Source organism: Protomyctophum bolini, assembly GCF_963924005.1.
Source record: "Protomyctophum bolini genome assembly, chromosome: 16".
Lineage (NCBI taxonomy): Eukaryota > Metazoa > Chordata > Actinopteri > Myctophiformes > Myctophidae > Protomyctophum > Protomyctophum bolini.
Genome location: NC_137877.1, coordinates 15,436,491 through 15,458,461, shown reverse-complemented (window position 1 = coordinate 15,458,461; position 21,971 = coordinate 15,436,491). Strand labels below are relative to the sequence as shown.

Here is a 21,971-nt window from a genome sequence, read left to right as displayed (position 1 = left end):
CCCGGCCCTACCTGGGCCCTCATCAAACGCTGTACACTCAACACCCTTAGATCTCCATATAGAGCTGACCTGTTCTGACATTCCATATGTTGATCTGACCTCATCAAACCCTGTACACTCAAGACATGCTCCATATATGGCCAGTGCATGCAACCTCGCCCTTTTGCTTCTCGCCCTCAGGCGTCTTACAGGTAACATAATATATCTTATCGCTATATGCCTACGAAGTTGAAGAAGCACTGATGAAAAACATCTAGAATGACTCCTACTGTAGACGAATATGTGCGAGACTAAATCTAGCATCAGCAGACACAGGGCTCTTGGCCAGCCCGGAGTTTCACCTTACCCCAATGTTTTCACAGCCCTATGTCTGGCAGATTCCCACAAACACGGCCTCTTCCTCTCCAGGAGGGTGATGAATTTGAGAGCAGAAAGTGGAAATGTGAACGGGGGCAACATACGAGTATGTAAAGGTCGCCTTGTTTTAGTACCATGTGACTGTTCAATCAATGCAGGTCAATGCACTTTCTGTTTGGAATGGATTCAAAGCTTGTAGATCGGCTATTGTTTTGCTATTTGCACAACACCGTACAACAAAGTATAATATAGGGTTCATGTGGTTAATCAGAGAAATTGTCCATTTAGTCAATAAAAGAAAGCTAATCAATTTTTTTGTGTTGAATTGTTGATAAATCAAAACTATCAAACACCCTGTTTTAAAGCCATTAACCGACATTAGCTAGAATAAATCGGTGGGTGGTTCTAAATGTTTGGGCTTCGATATATTTGCCCAGCGCTATGGTCAAATCTGCAAACGGTGCATTTATATAGAGCCTTTGCCCTTTACCAACCAGCACATCAGGAGCAATTAGGGGTTCAGTGTCTTGCTCAAGGACACTTCGACACTAACTCTGGGGGAGCCCACAGGGTTCGAACTGGCAACCTTGCGATTAGCATTGAGCCACTCTACGCCTGAGCCACCGCCGCCCGGTGGCTCACACACACACACACACACACACACACACACACACACACACACACACACACGATACCAATTCTCAAGAACTGAGCTTCAGGATTTGGCAGGATTATTGTTTCAACGCACCATGAAACAAAAAAAATATTGCTGTCACCTTTGTCTGGCTCTATACCGCTTATTGGGTTAAAAGAAAAAAAAGAATGTTGTTGAATATGATGTCACCGCGGTGGCCCGTGACCCTGCCCTGTCATGGTCCTGTCATCGACCAGGGGGGAAATTCTACGACAAGACATCTAGCACCTTCCCAACCATCTGTGAACAAACACGCAGCCGAGGGGACAGATCTGTACACAGACACATTCTCACACACTCTCTCACTGCGTGACTCATGCATGCATTGTGCACGTCGTGCACACACACACACATGCAACGGACACGACACGGACACACATTTGAGTGTAACCAAAATGACCCGTAAGGGTCCACACACACACACACACACACACACACACACACACACACACACACACACACACACACACACACACACACACACACACACACACACACACACACACACACACACACACACACACACACACACACACACACACACACACACACACACACACACACACACACACACACTATCGTTACATACACGTTTCCTCCCATGTTTAACCCTAACCCCGTTACATTTGCACAGTGATTGATTTTTACAGTGTGACCATTTGTTTGCAGTGGCTGGGTTCCACCGCGGCCAAGCCGCTGGTCTTATCTAGATATTAGACAGAGACGTATAGCTGTAGCGAGACGGCGTGGAAAATGTCACAGCTTGACTTATTATCAAGAGTCGGATTCCTAACATTCAACATCGGCGGCAGAAGTCTGATTCCCGACATGAATAATTCATGAAAACGCACCGTATATCTGGTTCTCAAACCTTTTCATGTCAAGGATACCCACCTTTATACGCATTTGGGCACGGCCCCCAATCGGAAAGGATTTTGTGCCGGAGACCTCGTAACAAAAGATTGAAGATACATTTTATTATTATAAATTATTAAAACATTTTCATATTTTCTTCAAAGATGTTCTACCAGCGATCTACCAGCTTGTAGATTGTATTTGAATAACCAACGTATAAATCATGAATTTGCTTTTATTTACTGGGGACCCCCAGGAACCCCTACAAGGATCCCTGGGGGTCCCCGAACCCCACTTTAAGAACCACTGGTATCACCAGCCACACAAGCCTGATTGACAGCAATAGGGATCCAGCTCACCCTTGTCACGTTCATATGTTTTATTTTTTATTTTTTGTTGGTGCTGTGAGTGAATTACATCCTGCCAAAAAATATGACACGTACGCGAGAAATGTTTGGGAAAGGAAATGCCTCTCTGATTTTAGAAGGAGAAAAAAAGGGGTGGGGATGGGGAGGGCGGATGGGGGGATAGAGAGTCATTTTTTTAACATAAATAACGGGAGAATATATGAGTCGAGTAGTGATTTCATACAGTTTCTCCGTTCCAAGTTTCTGCTCTCGCACCGTCAAACCGACCCTGGATTTCATTGGAGTTCAATTGTCTTGGACAAGCGTGAGAGATGCACGCCTTGGTTCATCACGTCATGTTTTAAAGACATGGATATCGATGTTTTGAGGAAAGATGAGGGGAAGGAAGGGATGGAAGGGAGCTAGGTGACAGAAGTTCTCGTACACTTTTTTTTTCCTATTTTATTTATTCTGGTGTTTTATGTTAATCGACGGCACTGACTGACTGACTGACTGCAATACATAATGGTAACATATCGTGACCATATTTATAACTGATCTACAATCTCACAACGCTTTAAACTGACAATGGGGTTGAGCTTGAAATCTTGTATATTTGGTATTTTTGCTACATTTGACCAATTTGACCAATTTTCACATGGTGTTTACATCAGGACGGGGGACAATATCTTAGCATTTAGCACTTAGTGGCTGGCTCCTTTCAACACAACACACCATGAATACAAATCCCACTTGTGTGAAGTGATGATGAGCACCCACTGTGGCCGTCTGACACTGTTCTCATCGTCCTCCACGAATGCAGTTTGATATTATATAAAACTAGTAATTTTATAAAACAGTGACAAGATGTATTTATATTGGCCACGTGATGTCTTAGGCTTTACATTAAAGTCCATAGACTTGGCTGGCAAAAAATGTAGTGAAGTAAAAGTAAAATAATATTTGCCTCTGAGATGTAGTAGAATTGAAAGTACTCAAGTAAAGTAAAAAAACCAAAACCTCAAATGTGTACTGAAGTACAGTACTTAAGTAAATGCACTTAGTTGCTTTAGTTTCCACCACTGAGCGTCCACATTATGTGCAAGAGCTTTTTCTGATTATATAAAAAACATGACAACCACAGAACCAAGAAAGGTCATGTGAGTGGAGACCAACAGAGATCAGTGAACTAATTTCACTTGACTCTGAGAGTGTACATACATACAAATCCACCTATGGGTCTATTTTGGTTCTATTTGTACACTCTCAGAGTTACAAATCCCTTCCAGTCTGCCCTGCACCCATGGCATTTCCTGAGTTGTGAGTCGATTGGAGGGGAGAGGGCAAAGCTGGCAACTTAGGACCATTTAAATAATGGCTACCAGATGAAGGCTGTGTGTGTGTGTGTGTGTGTGTGTGTGTGTGTGTGTGTGTGTGTGTGTGTGTGTGTGTGTGTGTGTGTGTGTGTGTGTGTGTGTGTGTGCATGCGTGCGTACGTGCGTGCATGTGCATGTGCATGCGCGTTCATATACATAACATATGCTTGCCTGCAAATGTGCACGTCTTCAAGGTGGGAAAAATAATAAATAACTCCATTCTAACTGTTGTCTGACATATACGCCCGAAAGCAAGGGTCCTTTTTGGCTCCATTTGGTTCCAATTTGTACACTCTCACGACACTAAAGGATTATAACAAATCACACGCCCATCGTCTCTTAAGTTCCAAAACGAGATTGTGGGCAAGTGGGTGACCCTTAGCAGAGGACTTTTTATTTTTAGGCAGAGCGCTGATCTCTGAGACGTAAGAGTTCATCCAATCTAAACACATTCTAGGACACTGTGCACTTGTTTAGAGATTCTTCTTTTTATTTTTGTATGCGGAACCCACCCACCCCAACACACGCACACACATGTCATCACAATGTCTATTTCTCAAAATCTATACTATTCTTGTAAGTATAATCACGCGTGCGCGCGTGTACACACACACACACACACACACACACACACACACACACACACACACACACACACACACACACACACACACACACACACACACACACACACACACACACACACACACACACACACACACACACACACACACACACACACACACACACACACACACACACACACACACACACACACACACACACACACACACACACACACACACACACACACACACACACACAGCTCACTCCATCTAAACATAATATTTCCTCTTGATAAGCTCCCATGCATTTTAAAGGGAGAGTTTATCATTTCCTCTCTCTCACTGTTTGCCAACCCTGTCTCCTTGGGGATATGTCCTAACAGTCTGCATGATAGCGTTTGACTTTTTTGCAGCAATTCTACATTCCTTCATTTCCACAGGGTGGAGCGAGTTAAAACAAGGGCATAACACAAGAATCCGAAGAACCGTCAACTATTAAACAAAATGCTGCTGCCAATTTCTCATTAACACTGCTATGAGAATTGAGAACATCCTCTTTCAAAACCCATGAACTGAAACAGATGATTCACATTTAGAGCACCTCATCTATGCATTAATATAACTAGTCCTTACCCGTTCAAATATATGAACACCAAATTATTTACAGTGTGGGTACCGCGATGTGGTGTAATCAGTCTGCTGTCAAAGGCACTTGCCCGTGGGGTGAATACAGTACGTTGATTAGACATACCAACAGTCCTACAGTCATTAGTCCGACAACACGTCTGTAATCCACGTAACTCGAGAACCGTTCGCCCCACCAACTTCAAATTTGACACACGACCACAGTGCCCGGCCTTGAGTCGGTCGGATACACGGTTGTCCAGAACCTGCCACAAAAGGCCCTGGGCAATGGACCTAATTGTGCCCTCACCTGTAGATTCCATGACGACACATTGAGATAAGGCATATTTGGCATGGGTCTCCAACTTCCATCGTTACCGACTCTACAGCAGTCTATCTACTGTATGCAGTAGATAGACTGTATGTATACTGTATGTATACATTGAGTGAGTGAGTCTGTCACCAGCGTCTCTCGAGAAGGGACTGACCGATCGTCACTCACCATGAGTGTTATCAATATGACTCATAAACTATAGGCTAGACTAGCCTGGACTCCACATTTGGGCATGCATCACACAGAACTCCATAAAAAAGGGGGTCACAGACAGACGGGTACTTGCAACTTGCAAGTAGCACGGCACCGGTCTAGTAAAGATAATGTCAGGTATAGTTGTCAACGACAGCATTTAAGAAATATACCCTGTTGCATAGGACGTCTACTGGTTGACATGTAGTAGTAGTGCCTTAGCCTCGCATAGGCCGCCTTCATCTGCCTTTGCAATGCATATTTCCCCATGCTGATTAAGTCTGGCCCCTCTCAATTGTGGGAGGACTTCACAGCTGAAGTGGTGACGAGCCAACCAGATTAATCTGGAACCAGGCTATAATCAACCAGGGCCCAGTATGCAAATATGGGGCGGGACATTGCAGAAACAAATCTAATGCTGAGAGGGACGAGACTAATGCATGCAGTGATATTAGTATCTCCCCTGACCAAGCAGGTTTAATGGAAGAGTACGGAGAGTAGTAGCTCCAGCTACTGCTAGATGTACACTACAGTATCAACATAGCGCTACAGTCGGCGGGACACATTGTGGACACCTTGTACTGTATGTCCAAAACCATTACTGTTCAGGAATGGTGTTGTCAATGGATCCAATGTGTTGTTATTATTTAGTCACGAATTCATCTTAACACCTTTCAATTGGTTCAATTTGTATAAAATAGACAGAGACGCTAATTAACCAATTCAACACATTTCTAAAAATAGCAAAAATAGCCGATCTACAAGCTCCCACCGCAACTTATTATGAGCTTTTAGATCAGCTAGTTTCGCTACTTGAGCACAACACTGCCGTATGAGGGCATTCATTTAAAAAAGGCGATCAAGAGTGAAATAAGGAGATATAAGAGTTCCACCCGACTGCAACCACATGTTTTATTCATCAGACTGCAGCTTACAACACTGCCACTTCATCCTGCAGGTGTACCCATCAGAAGCCATTAGGATCCCATCCATGCATGGTCCAGAAACCATGACTAAGCAGATTTTCAAATACCATTTCAGCCAATTGGGTCTGTCATGAAAGCCTAATCTATGTCAGCTTTTAGACAACAGTTTCATGAGTGTGTGAATTTAGTATTATAATGCACTCGGTCTTACCTTGACTTCACATTTCTTGTGGCAGACTACTCGACACACTAGAGGTAGGGAGAGAAACAAAAGAGAGGAAACATGTGAGTTCATGACTAAAAAGATATTGACATTTGACTTCACATTTTAATATTATTAAATTAAAACACGTCCATGCATAATGAAGCGTGACATTGAGCAGTTGATGAGGGGTTATGAAAATGCATGCGCTCCATTCAAATTCCACAGTGTGTTTGTTCTGTGGTCAAAGTCAAATATCATCTGCTCCGTGCACTGCAGGCTGCCCAGAGGTACGCTTGGTGCTCCTGGGATAGTGGCTCTGTCAGTGGAGGAAAGTAACTTTACTTCTACTTCACTACATACTGTATCTGAGTCAGTAGGACTTTTAACTACAATCATTTGACAGCTTTAGTAACTAATTTATTATAAATCCTAAACATGCATGAGACGAAGCAAGCTTAGATCAGCTTCTTTTTCTTTTAAGATGTTGATACTTTTACCTATATCGTTTGATGCAAATGCTTTTCTACTTTTACTCAAGTCAAATTGTGAATGCGGGACTTTTACTTGTAACTGAGCATTCCCATATTGTGGCATCTTGTTGCTATTACTTAAGTAAAAACATGCTTCTAGCCCAGGTTTATTGCTGTGGGGTTATTGGCTCTGTATCAACGGTCTGATTCATCATTCTGCTGCAGTGTGCACAGATCCATCTGCCCTACGGCTGATCCAAATGGCTTCTTCAGTAAAATGCTATGTCACGTAACCACTTAAAACCTGTGTGTTGTTGAACCGAGTCCCTCGGGACTCTATACTAGTGTCTGTTCCATTTTCACCCTTCATTAAATATCTATGCTGGGAAAAGTCGATCTATAAGCTCACAACATGCCGCGTTGCAACGTGCCGTAAGCTCGGAGATATGCTGACGTTTTCCCCAGAATACGGATGCGGCGATGTAAGTGGTTAAAGGATCCCTTAGGCCATTTTCAACCCATCTTCATAGAGTCCTGACGTCACTCGCCCATGCCCTGGTTCACATAAGTAATTTCTCTATGGAGAATGACATGGGGTCATCTTAAAATCGTCTCATGTAAGCATTGTGGTCCAAAAATAAACAAACTGCTATATTGTCAGGGAGTTGGCCCTGTATCGTTTACGACAGGCAGTCACTGATACAGTCTGTTTCTAGCGAAAATGTAACTAATTCAGCAGCAGTAACATTAGCGTTTTCAGTTGATTATTCATATCTATAGGAGTGAAACGGCCGGGATGACATGTTTATTTTTCAAACACAGTTCTTATTATGAGGCAATCTAAAATCCCCCTATGTGGATTATAATGCAAATAATGCGCCCTCTAACGATATTGATGTCAGACTTTGGTGCTCTATAATTGGTCCTCTCCTCAATAATGCTCATTATAAGATGCCAGCCTGTCACAGAAGAAGGCCGTGGACCGTTCAGAAACCGGCCTGCCTTCCAGTGACATCATTGCTAGGCAGGTTTGATCATTTCAAAAATGTTTTTCTTGAGTTATCAATGCAAGAACAATGGCTTCTATTTCAGCATGCTAATTTTCCAGGAATAGAAAGGCTGGCCTGGGCCGCGGCTGAGCGGTCCAGGCACATAGGTCGGTAATCCAGCCTGACGGCATGCCGCGGGTCCGAGTCCCGAGCCCGTCGGCCTTTGCTGCATGTCTTCCCCCCCCTATCTCTCTCCCCTCTTCCTGTCACATTCCTGTACCTTATCGAATAATGGCAAAAAAGCCATACAAATTAGAAGGGAATTGCGTAATTATGTAAAGATGAGACTGAAAATTGGTGAAGTGCTCGTTTAAGGAATGTCCATAAAATGGAAATGACCAGTTCTGTGTCACCCTGTGACACCCAGTATCATTTTCTTTGTTGTTTCAATGGCGGAATACATTATCTTTCTGTGCAAACTTGGACCTACCAATGAAAGCGGGGTAACAACAGCTGTGCTGCTCTCTCTGTCTAGACCACTGTTAAAACATGATGACTCCAGCAAAACCCACATTCAAGATTCTGAGTCACCATATAGGACCACATAGCCATGAAGTGTTTAGATAGATGTTTATCCATCGAAGATTCAGACAAAACGATACGATTGACACATTTCCCTCCTTCGCTGTGGCACATTGTTATTGCAGAGTGCAGACACAACAAAACGAAGTCTAGTGACACACAGACACTACGCAAATTATTTTAAGTCACAACTCCAGATTTGGATAACAAAAATTAACTTTTTAATCCCAATCAAAGAACTTGAATGAACTTGAAAGGGTCACACTCCTCACTCGCGGAGAGAGGACAGGAACTTTAAAGTGGCTTCACACAAGTGGGATTTGTATTCATGTTGTGTTGAAAGGAGCCAGCCAAATAAGGAAAAACATGTAAATCGAGCAGGATGGGAGAAGCTGCATTTTTCAATGATGTTCCAATGTTTGTTGGGGTTGTATGGCTGCCCTGGCCTTCCCCGCCCCAGGCCCTCGGACCAGACTCCCACTGGGTCTACAAATGGGGGTCAACAGGGGAGAGCACCTGGACCAACGACTCAGAGCAGACCCTCCCCCCCAACAAAGGACGGAGAATGAAAACACAGCCCAGACGAGGATCTGAAGCAGCAAGAACAGCCTAGGCCTTTCCCAAATAAAGGAGAAGATTGTATGGTTTAGACTGGAACACTCTGCACCTTATGTAATGAGTTATTCTTCCTGTCCCTGAGATGCATTTTTTTTAAGAAAGTGTAATATCTATTGTGATTAGTTGTTGAGGCATTGATTTATAGTTGGACGATGGCCAGTCCCCCACACACACACACACACACACGCACACACGCACGCACGCACGCAGCATGCACGCACACACATCTGTCTGTCTGTCTAGTACAGGGGTTCTCTACCCCACGGGTTGAAAAAAAGAAAATTGCAACTGAATGGCTGGAAAATGGAAATGAAGAGTTTACATATAGTACACATAGTACATGCATGCACCTTCCCTAATGATTACATCTAGTTTCAGTATTTATTTATGGTGTGTTGTCTATTATTAAGGTTATTGTTTGCAGCCAATTTATATTGGAGGGACGGGAGGGGGTGGGGCGGGGGTCCCGAGACATTGCCAAAGCATTTCTGGGGGTCCCCAGCCAAAAACGTTGAGAACCCCTGGTCTAGTAGAAGGAATAACAGTCATTGTTATTACATTTATTTATTTATTATTGATTAACTTAAAAGCTGGATTCATGTGTACTGCAGTTCTGTCGCACACTGAAAATAGCAGCCCTCATAACAGAGCTACATTTTACTCCAAGTATGGTTGTATTTAATTTGGATGAGTTTGTGGCTGCTCCTACTCTGGCTCAGTTTAACGACTGTACAACGAAAGATTTACAGGTATGCGGTCGATAATTATAGTGGCCCTGTATCAAAAAGCACTATTACATTTCCCAACTATATTAATATGATCTCATCCTCACATCAGATCGGAACAATGGGATTTTGTTTCAAAACCGGCAACGTTTCCCTTTAATGTCGTTTACAGTGGTTCAGGTTACTGACTACTTGCACTATGGTGGCAATGTTGCATTATCTTACAAGAACATCTCACCGTAACACAAATGAACACTGTCTACTTACTATAAATTATCCCTGTGAATCCGGGGGAAAGCCAAAGATTTATTTCAGTTTAGCAAACATTTGTGAACTCTATTTGACCAAAAAAACAAACACAACTGGTGGGCTTTAGCCCACCTCCCTAGGGAGGTGGGTCGCAGTGCTGAGCCACTGAGCTCGGGGAAAGTGACGACCTCACTGTTAAAATATAGAGCCAGGAGTGTAATTACTTTTCACGGTATATTTAGTTTCTATTTAGGCACTCCCGGGGACTATATTTGCACTTGGGGGGGTAACATTTGAGAGTCAGTTTGACTTCTTAATTAGAGACCTTCAAACATGGGGGGGTGGCACCCTCGAACCCTACCGACTGCACAGTCCCATGAAAACTTTGGTTCCCAGGGTCAAATTTAAGCAGAGTTCTGCTGTACTGTATGAGGGAGGACAGAGAATAACCCATAGGGCACTGAGTCAATTCCACACTGGGACACAGTCCATGATATATAGTACATTAAAGCCACAACATTCCGTCATCCTTGTCCAAGTCCGATGTACTCTTTGTTGTACAGCTGTGTTGCATGGTGAAAATAACCTATCTAATCTACAAGTTCACAACAAACGTGTGAGCTTGAATCTCATGAGCTTTTAGAATTTAGATTGATCATATGCATTAATTAAGCATTAGTCTGGAGAATAAAGAGAATAAAGCATTCAGCTTCAGAATACAGAATAACAACAAACAATAGCCATTACAAACAGACAGTATACTCTCTGCTTTGTCTTGCCCTAACCATATGCACTGCATGTCGGGAACACAGAACTTGACAAATTGCCTAAAATTATGAAAGTTAGTCTGCAGTTTATGTCTTGATATGTTTTGCGGGTCTCCTCTTGGAAAGACGAATACAAGAATGTGTACATTGGCTTCGTGTCTACAAAGCACACAAGAGCGTTTCAAATATTCAGTCATTACGTATGTCTCGTCTTGTTTTTATAGACGTGAATTAAAAAGAAAACAGCTTTTTTTGGATAAGCAAAAAAAAAGGGGGCAGAAAAAAAGAACATGCTGCCTGTCCGTCATGACACTGTCCAGTCCCGTTCCCAGCATGTGAGTCCCCAGTAAACAAGCCTGAGGCCACATGGGACAGAGCAGGACTTCCATATTGGGTGTGAAAGCAACAAGGCCAGCGAGCCGGGGTTAGGCTTTACCTTGTTAGGAAGTCAGAGCTCTGGGAGAATAAACAGAGAGGAAAACCTGGAGATGGAGAGGACGAAATGAGCGGAGAGGCACACAAGAGGAGGGATGGAAGGTGAGCGAAGACAGCCAGATGCCAGAGGAAGAGGAAGGGGGAGGAAGAGGAGAGGAGAAGAGAGAAGAGAAGAGAAGAGAAGAGAAGAGAAGAGAAGAGAAGAGAAGAGAAGAGAAGAGAAGAGAAGAGAAGAGAAGAGAAGAGAAGAGAAGAGAAGAGAAGAGAAGAGAGGCACGTAGGTGGAGGAAGGTGACAAACGACCGGCAGATGCCAGAGGAAGAGAGGGGGTTATAGAAAGACAAAGGGAAAGGGAAAGAAAGAGCTGTGCCAGACAACCACAGGGAGGAGGAGCAGTGACTACATGCACGAGGGACAGAAGACAAGACAGCAACAATGGAAATTGGCCAAAACCAAGTTGACGGTTTGGTCTGAACAAGAACATGGCGAGACGTACAGCAGCAGAGCTATAGCTGCTTGCTAGCTGACTCAGTCTGTGGAATGCTCCCCAATAAGAGAGGGAGGGGTTGGGATATGGGGGGGGGGGGACTAGGGCTGGGGCTGTTTCCTTCCCTCGGTCCCTTGGAATGAGTCGGTGTTCCCACAGGGATGGGCTGAACACACTTAGAACACGGAACACAATCAGAGGGCAGGGCCGAGCCACTTCCTCACTTTACAGACCCCCACCCACTCTCCTCCGTCAGTGTTTCCCCCTCTCACTCTCCATCTCTCTTGCCCAACTTCGTCTCTTAATTCCCCACCCATACATACATACATCTATCTCTCTCTCCCTTCCTCGTGCTCAATTTCTCATACGCTGTGTGCGGATGTGCGTGGCATACACGCTGTGCACACACCCACACTTACAGTAAACAATAGCATACATGCTGCCACCCATTTCTGCAGCCACCCACTCATAACTTCTCTCTTCTAATGACTATACATTCATCAAACTCGTTAACGTCTAAACAATTACAATAGTGCTGCACACGCATGCACACACAACGCACATACACACAGGCCTGCTATTGTGGGATATCTGTAGGCATCTGGCCGAAAGCTTCTGTCTTGTTAGACCACTTGAGAACGCACACTGGGTGTTCTCACACTGGCTGTGTTTTTTTTACTATGCTGTCGCGTGCCAAAAAAGTGCAGATTTACAAGCTCACAATGCATTATGAATGTCACATGTTGTGAGCTTGTAGATCGTCCCTTTCCCGGCACATGACATTATGGCAAAGTATAGGAGCCAGTTGCACCACCTCAAACTAAGTTCAAACCTCAAGCCATTTAAGCTATAACTAGGCTAAGTTTGAACTTAGTGTGAGGTGGTGCAACTGGCTCTAGGTCTTTTGTCTGCTTATCCACCAACACTGGCCCTGTACTGTACTGTACTGTACTGTACTGTACTGTACTGTACTGTACTGTACTGTACTGTACTGTACTGTACTGTACTGTACTGTACTGTACTGTACTGTACTGTACTGCATTCAGTGTTCCCTCAGACACGCCAAAGCACCTGTGGGGGATTGTAAAGGAGGAAGCGCTCCACCTACAGCTGTTTGAGTTGTAAACATCGTGGGAAATTAACACCAGCGACCAGGCCAAGCCCTGGTAAAACATTGGCTGAGGCTAGAGCTGCGGTATGTGTGTCCACCGCCCGCCACTTTGGCAGGTAAACTGACCGTTGCAGCTGTAAACATGCCAAGCAGCAAGGAGCCACACAAGAGCTCTGCACCACCAACTACGTACGTGCACTGTGTGGACTTTTATTTTAGGCAGGTGGGTATTCTATTCACTATTGTACAAGTAAAGCCTCTCTGTCACAATGTGCAAATGGGACAAGACCGACCAAGACGTGGCTAACTCCGTGTCTATGCATGCAGTATGTGTACACAGGCTTATTTACTGTATGCCTGCACGAGTGTGCACGGCTGCACGCGCACACACACAGACTACAAATACACTGTAACTTGCTAAATGTGTTAGCATCTGTTTAACAAATTTAACCCTGTTTTTAGAATTCTGGCCATTCGAAAATAGTCGATTTGGACAACTCAAACCTTCTCGTTTCAGATGGGGATCTGCGGCCAAATATATATCAATTTGTGGGTCTTTCACACCTAGTCTAGTCTACATACTGAGTGTGCGTGCGTGTATGTGTGCATGTGTGGTGACTCACTGTGTTGCAATTAGCAGGTACACTATTTAATCTGTTTAATCATCGATTACATCAACGAGGCTTCGCTTCCCATCATTACACACTGAGACCCTGAGTGGCAAGAAGACACACCTTCTTTCAGCTGGTAGACCAGAGGTTCTCAAAGTGGGGTCTGGGGACCCCCCAGTGGTCCTTGACTTGAGAGGCTTCCAGGGGGGGGGTCACCAAATAGACCCTTACAAGTCTGTAAGGGTCCATTTGGTTCCATTTGTATAGTGTGTATAGTCTGAGAAAATCATGAGTCACCGGAATTAGGCATTGTATAGTCTGATAATGATGGTTTGGATTAAGATTTATTATTGTTTTTTCTTCTCTCGTTTCCGTAAGAACACACACACACACACACACACACACACACACACACACACACACACACACACACACACACACACACACACACACACACACACACACACACACACACACACACACACACACACACACACACACACACACACACACACACACACACACACACACACACACCAAAAACAACAACAATGTGTGTTTGTTGTTCTGGGTGTCTGTTTTTGTTTTGTGTCACCGTGCGGCTCAGTTTCAGCCTGTTTGGGTTGAGACAGCTGTTTCCTGGCTGTGGTACACACTGTAGCCAGGGCTACTGGGAGGGAAACACAACATGTGTGGACGGGGCACACGTGACAGAAAGAGTCTGTGGAGCTGTTAGCCATGGTGGCGCATAGCAACTACAGTACAGTACGCACATTTACTTAAGTACTGTACTTACTAGTTACACCGTTGAGGTACTTTTACTTTATTTCCAATATTTACATACATGTTCAGCCAGAGGCTCAACCACATGTATTCGTTTTTTTTAAATTGCCAATCTACAAGCTCACGACGCATTACATCAGCTATTTTTTTTATTGCTGAAATATAAACTAGGGCTTAAGTGGATAATGATCAACAATTATTGTTCAGAAATATTATACTGTAGAAGTGTAGATGATTCTTTTGCTACATTTTGATGCTAATACTTTTGTACTTATAATACTTATAATATTTTGAATACAAGAGCTTTAATTTTAACAGAGTACTAAACTAAAAACAGACCACTACTAAAACAAATCTCAGTACTTCTTCCACCATTGTTGTTAACAAGGATAATACTTCTCCATTAATTCTACTGTATATGGAGACAGAATGGCAAGAGAGTCAGAGAGTAATTTTTGCCTGAGGAAAAACATAGCTCCACGCTTTAGTTTCACGCTAAGCTGATAAGACCTGACAGACATGATACAAGCTTCCAACTGAGGAAACAATGTGAAGTAGAAGAGATGGGCTTCGAATTGAACTAACATGACTCTACTGCCCCCAGGTGCAAAATTAACGGAACATCACCATTCATCTAAAAACCTAGACGAGAAATGTGGTGACATGAATCACCTACTAAAACACATTCACACTTCACAGCAGATTATATTGGAAATGTCTTGAAAAGTTGTTTTATCACTTCCCCTTAACTCCTCTTTGCAAATTTCAAGGACCCCCATAACTGAAGATAGTACAGTAGAAACGGAACCAAAACGGGTCCATTTGGTTCCATTTGTACACGCTGAGGTCTCTTTTCCACCAAAATAACTTTGCTTTCACAGAACCAGCCCACGAACCGGCTTGTGTTCCCACCAGTTTGAAGCAGAACCATTGTAATCGGGGTGGCATAGCTGAATGGTTAGAGAGCCTGCCTGAGGAGTCCCCATGTTGCCCCAAGTTTGATTCCAGGCCTGGCAAGCGACAATGTGTCATATATGACCAGTCAAAGTGTCCAATTTCACAGGGGAAATTCAATCATCAATAGCAGTTACAGTTTCCCTTTTCTTTTCTTTTTTTTAATGATGATTTGTCGCTTAATTTTCCGCCATTTTTTATATCGCATCTGCATCTTCCAACCTGTAGAATAGTGTGCTTTCGTTTGAAATGCACCCATTCTAAATACTGTGAATACATTTTTCAATCAATCAATCAACCAATGACAACACCCACTTTGGTTCGCAGTTCAGGGCAAGAACAAACAAGTCGTTTTTATGTATTTGTTTTCGTTGCAGTTCTGAACCAACTGTTATGGTTCTGGCTAACAATCTAAAACAAATCTAAACATAACAGGTAGGTGCATTAAACAAACATCGATTTACCGTAAGCCTCAGCTCAACCGGCAATGTTTCACATTATCCACCAGATGGCACTGTCACTGCACCATAATTACTTAATGGAACATGCACAGGAGTTTTTGCTACACTGAGATCAAAGTCCAGGATTGTTGGTAGCAGTTGAAAGTGGAGACTTAAATATTGGCATTAGAACTAGAAGCAGGCCTTGGCCTGAAATCTTTTCCCAGAGTAGCTTTTAGTAGCTATACAGTGAGTCAGAAAGGGGTTACTGTATGTTGTGGATATTTAACAGATACTTAGCAGATTGCGTGTGAGCAAACCCGTGGGCGTGAGACAGACAGAGGGAGAGGATTTCCACGCGTGCACATGTACAGTATCACAGGTAGACAACATTATAGACACCGAAACGTAGCCAGGCTGGAAGAAAGCAAGGACTACAAATCTCCCACGTCATTCAAGCAACAGCCTAAATCTCTGTCCCTCCCTAGTCAATGTCCCTGGAAAGTCATTTTTTTTTGTCTGGTCATTTTAACGGATTAAGATAATGATATTAGACAGGGAGAAGGAGACCGTCCATCATCCACAGACGACTAATGGTCATCTTCATCCATCTGCACCACTCATTACCTTAATGACTGCTCCCGGAGGCAGGGAGGGGCACAGCGTGGGACCAGTAATAGAGATTAAGTAAAGACGCTGGGTTTCCTTGGTGTGGCTGAGTGAGTGTACACAGTGCAAGCCTCAGTCTTAAAGGTGCAGTGATATTATTTTGTTAAAGATGGAGTGCCGTGATTTTTGCACTTTTTCTGTTTTGTATGTGTCTATGGAGTTAACATTACTCCAATACAGGGGTTCTCAACGTTTTTGGCTGGGGACCCCCGGAAATGCTTTGGCCATGTCTCGCGACACAATGGACACAAGGGCAGTGGCAGGCACTCACTTCTGCTGATTATAGGGAAATTACAAAGAGATGCGTAGGAGAATAAGGAGAGATGACGCAGCCTGACTCTGCAGACGTCTCCATTGCAGGCGCGCAGTGCTGCTATACCAAACTCATTTTGGTGCTTTTACTGTAAACTCCACTATGCGCCTTCCCAAATGTGTGTGACCAAAATAGCAGTTTAGGGGAAAGCATGCCAACACGCCCATGACCACACCTCTAGGCGCAAATACCGGTGTCGGCATATACTAGATAGCGGGTGACACTGGACCAAAATACCGTTAAGGGACAGCGCAAGCTCCTATACTCGTAAAGTCGCGGGTAACGGCGGCGACGAAAATGGAGCCCTTCAAGTATTATTACCTCGAGCTGTTAGGTAAATTCAACAAAGCACAACACAGGCTATTTTCATCCAACAACGCACAATGTTTGTACAAGCTAATAGGTCTCTCTAAAAATCAATGCATGGCATTGAACTACTAATGCAGCCTATAGTGTGTGTGTGTGTGTGTGTGTGTGTGTGTGTGTGTGTGCGTGCGCAATATCTCTCATTTGTGGCATTCCAGCAATATGAGCTCAGTAGACAGGAACAGAACTATGATAACCTTCAGACGCACACACGCGCACGCGTGCGCGCGTGCACACACACACACACACACACACACACACACACGCAGAGAAGCCTGCTATTGTCGTAGGCCTATATCAGTACGCAGACTGTGAAGTCCAGTAGACGCCTGGTGTTGTACTCTAATGCTATGACCTTTTCCTTTCCTAATGTTACAGAGGTGCAGTGTTTTATATGCACAATGTCACGCCAAAATAACTCACTGTACACAGCGTTGCAAAGTTCAAAGCACTTTTGTAGTGCTTTGAACTTTTCACCTATACATATATCATTTTTTCTGTTGTGAAATTGTCGAATCATAATCGTCACTGTCGTGCAGAACCTCGTCCAGTCCTGTCCTTGGAATGGATGTCACTGCAGTCATCAGCCTATGGACCGAGCGGAGGAGTACGGGGCTACTACTGGTATGCCATATGAATGCCATAGAATCATTGACACTGGAATGCCATGCAGGGGTTTTCAACCGATTATGAACCAGGGACCACCACCCTTACTGAGAATCAACCTGTTGTGTTGGGAGGGGGATATGGGCGTTGTGTGTGTGGGGGGGGGGGGAATTAACCTAACATATTAAAATCATGTTGCTATTGTAACGTACTGTATGTGTAAGGGCCAAAATGACCACTAATGCTGAACACATCTATGTAACCTTGGGGTGGCGCTGCTGCTACATAAGCGTCAAGTGCACAGGCAGGGTGAGGGAAGGATTGACCCGGAAGGGCAAACGGCTTTGACCGCAGGTTAGTCAACACTGTGAAATGGTTGGAGCGAAATGTTTGTTTGTTTCAGTCTAAAGTATCCATTGTCTGTATCTGTCTAATTATGGTTTATGTTTATATATCACACAGATCTGATGCTGTACACGACTCTTTACATGGTGCAATAAATACGTTAAAAGCCAATGGAGAGCTGCCTGTGTGACGTTAATGGGGCTGACACACACAGGAATAAACATCACGGCATTAGAATGGCGCGTCAGTCAGGTCCAGCTACGGGATCAATTCCTTGAGAGATCCGAGGCTCTCATAGTATGCATGAGTGAGCAGACACATGCAATTCATGAAGTAAATCAAATTTTGTAGAAGTATTAGAAGTTTAGATGTTTAGGAATAATTGATAATGATAATAATAATACATAATAACAATACGGGTTAAAACAGTATAGGCTACATACAATCAACACATAAATTAAATGGGAAAATAACAGAGAAGTAAAGCCGGTTAAAACTGAAAAGGTCTGGTATTAGTATTTAGTAAGAGAAATTTATGAAAATCTGGGAACTAAATCGTTACCAAGAAATTTCTTCACCACTTTAAGTAGCATGTGACATATGAAACTAGGGGTTTTTCATGATTCTGAATCCATTCCAAGCATTAGTTTTGCACAAAAAACACACCTTGGGCTTAATTAGGCCATATCCACTTGACCAAATGTGCTGACCTCATCACGTTTGTGATGACGGCTATGGCCGTTTTCCTCCCAAGGAGTGTTTTTTGTGCAAAACTAATGCTTGGAATGGATTCAGACTCATGCAAACACCATTGTTTCATATGTCACATGCTACTGAAAGAATGATGACATTTTTACTTTATATAGGATCTTATGGGTATGGTCACATATTATGCTAATAACTTTGAATTGAGTTGAATTTCAAACTTTTAGTATACATGCTATTAGACACCTTTAGAAACACATCACAATCACCACGCAAAAAGGCCAGGCCTCTCAAAAAATATCCTGTGATCGACCAATGTTCTTTACTGGAAAACACAGACAGGCCTGCCTGCGTCAGCGGCACGCTATTGTCACAGCAGCGAACACTGTGTATCCTGGCAACCAGTGGAGGAAGAGGAAGCCTGTGTCCTGGTGCCATTAGGAAACCATGTGAGATGGAGAGTGTTTGTAAACATTGGCAAGGCCTCTATAGGCAGTGGTGGGAAAAGTACTCACTTTTTTTGTTGCTTAAGTAAAAGTATCAGGAGGTACTAGGGGGCTGCTATACTGTTTGTTTGTCACCGGGAGTACTTTCCTGGGGGTCTAGGACTATAGTAAATAATAATAAAGATTGATGTACATTTTTGTAAAATAAAATAACACTCATCTTTTACTTATAACAACCTAAAACATGAACCTTGGTTGAAAAAAAAAACTATAGTTGAAAAAGTTGATTTACAGAGATTCACGCTTTCGGCCCTACAGCTACGATATATAAATACCTGATAGGACAGACGTATCATATCGTCGGGTGGAAACCTCATATATCCAGAACCGTTACCTTTCAGGATTCAAATAAGAAAAATAGCAGATCTGCAAGCTTGAAACGTGGCGCTTTTTGATACTTTTGTGTGACGCCGTAGTATGATCAAGTAGGGTGTTAACTGACGAAAGAAACACAGTTCAAATATGGAGACAAGAGGTTTCTGCCCGACTATATCTGCTCTAACAAGACGTGCGTGTGGACAGGCTGTAATGCTCGCACGCATACTCTGCCACATGGCCCAACCTGGTTACTTATAATACAGTGAAGGAGAGTTTGAACAAATTAGGATGAGAGATACATTCGTCCTTGCCATGTGGGTTTATTCTTCCCATGAATCACTTCTTGGGAGAGTGGTGTCCCCAGGTGTTTTGTTGTGTAACCTGATGAGCGTATTCTGTAGTGCCGTCCTCTAAAAGGCTGCAGACACTATAAAACATTAATCCACAAAAAGGTTATTGTAGTATGTAATTTATCTTTTCTTTTTCCTTCTTTTTTAATTGGTTTTTTAAAGAGCGTTCCATTTTTTGTTTTTTAGTGTCGTTTAGATTGCATTAGATTAAGTCTTAGAAATAGCTGGTGCAATGTTCTTTTTTTTTCCACTCGCAGTTCAAATGATCACAGCAACAAAAATGGAGGATATAATTGATATTTATCAGTACTCTCAGCGATGAAGATGTAACACTGTCTGCTGATCCTTCAGTAAAAACTGTGTTGTGCACGTTCCTGTACAACCTGTAAACGCCCTGTACATCGAACCAGCTACAGAGTCACACTGGGATGAGTCAGATCCTTATGCATTACCTATGAATTCTACATTCACCACTACACTATAGTACTACCAGTGGTTCTCAAGGTGAGGTCCAGGGACTCTTAAGGGTTCCTTGACCCTTGCAAGTCAGTTTGGAACCAAATGGACACTACCAAGTCCATTTTATACTCCTCCTCCTCCTCCTCCTCCTCCTCTTCCTCTTCCTCCTCCATCGGTTTAAAGTCCGCTTTCCAGGCCTCGCTGGGTTGGACTGGATTCTCGCCATGGATTTCTTCCACCGGGAACGGTCCATGGCCATCTCATGGTCGAGTGCTTTCATGTCAGCCGACACGGTCGTCTGCCATGTCTTGTCCCATAAGTTAATCAACATTACTGTCTTCACCCAATAGTTCTCTTCCTTCCTTAGTAGCCTACGTGTCCGTACCATCGTAGACTGCCTCTCTTCACGACAACCACTATGGCCTCCACTCCCACCCTCTGTCTCAGCTCTGCACTGGTCTTTCTCTCAAAAGCAATGGATGTGCGGTGACGCAGGCATTGTCGCCTGGATCAACAACAGGTCTGCTCCAGGTCTGCTCATGAGGGGCGCGGGATGCGTAGCGTAATAAAAAGCTCAAAACAATCCAGGTCTAGTCAGCCGTGGGCGTGTGCATGAAACGAGCATGCGTGCGACAATTTTTCGGGACCGTGCCTGTGAAAATACGCTTGTGCAATCTCCCCTCAACTTATCAGAGCGTCCAAAATAAACTGTTTATAATAAAGCTCTTAGCTTGTACATCTTCTGGGGGTCCCTGGCACAGAAGAAGAAAATTAGATGGGGCTCTGTGGCTACATTTTAGGGGTCCTTGGAAAGGAATGGTACTGGGTTATGGTTAGGGTTAGGGCAATGTAGAATCAGACTCAGGTCTAAATGGGTAAACTTTTAATGTTAAAGTTTGAGAACCACTTATATGGCCAACACTATGATAAACTCCTACATACTGTAGAATGACACAGTCCACTAAAATGAAGCACTAATTAAACCCATAGTTCGTTGACCCCAAAAATCTCTTCAGTAAAAATACCCAATCTATGAGCTCACAACATGCCGTGTTGCAATGCCTTGTGAGCTTGTTATTTGCCCAGGATATTGGGCCCAGAATTATGGCTCCTCCTAGCAGTCAACAAGCAAGTAAACAACATACAGTACTGTAACAATCGCCCTTTGTGCATTAAGGCAAATCATTAACTAAGGAAAGATTATGCGGGATCGTAGGGTTATAGTTTGTATATTTAATACAGAGATGCCACAAAAAGGTAACTGACAAAATAGACGGTGTTCAATCGAACCCAATACACTTAGCAAAGTGCGTCTGGCCCTACTCTCCTACAAAAGAAATATGCAGGCACACAAACTTACATCAAAAAACAGTGACCAAGGAAACCTGGACAGAGGACTGTAAGGAGGAAATGAGATGCGAGTTGGAAACGACTGACTGGCTATTTCTTAACTCATGTGACACCCCTCACGAACTGATTGACACGTTTACATCCTATCTATTGTTTAATGAAAGTAAAATCATGCGAACTAAATCTGTCAAAATATTCCCTAATAACAATTTATGGATGTCTAGTGATCTAAAGGGTTGCATTCGTGAGAAAAAACGTGCTTTTAAAAATGGTAAGGTTGAGTTAGT

The 21,971-nt window shown here is 43.4% G+C and overlaps 1 protein-coding gene across 5 annotated transcripts in view; it reads right to left on the bottom strand.

Annotated features, from left to right (window-relative positions):
- The window catches only part of tns1b (tensin 1b), a 271,361-nt gene that overhangs the window by 179,319 nt on the left and 70,071 nt on the right, over nt 1–21,971 (bottom strand). For all 5 annotated transcript variants that reach the window (XM_080785765.1, XM_080785767.1, XM_080785771.1 and 2 more), the window contains exon 3: nt 6,483–6,520. In XM_080785765.1, the coding sequence (XP_080641891.1) occupies nt 6,483–6,520 (38 nt within the window). The remainder of the gene's footprint in view (nt 1–6,482; nt 6,521–21,971) is intronic.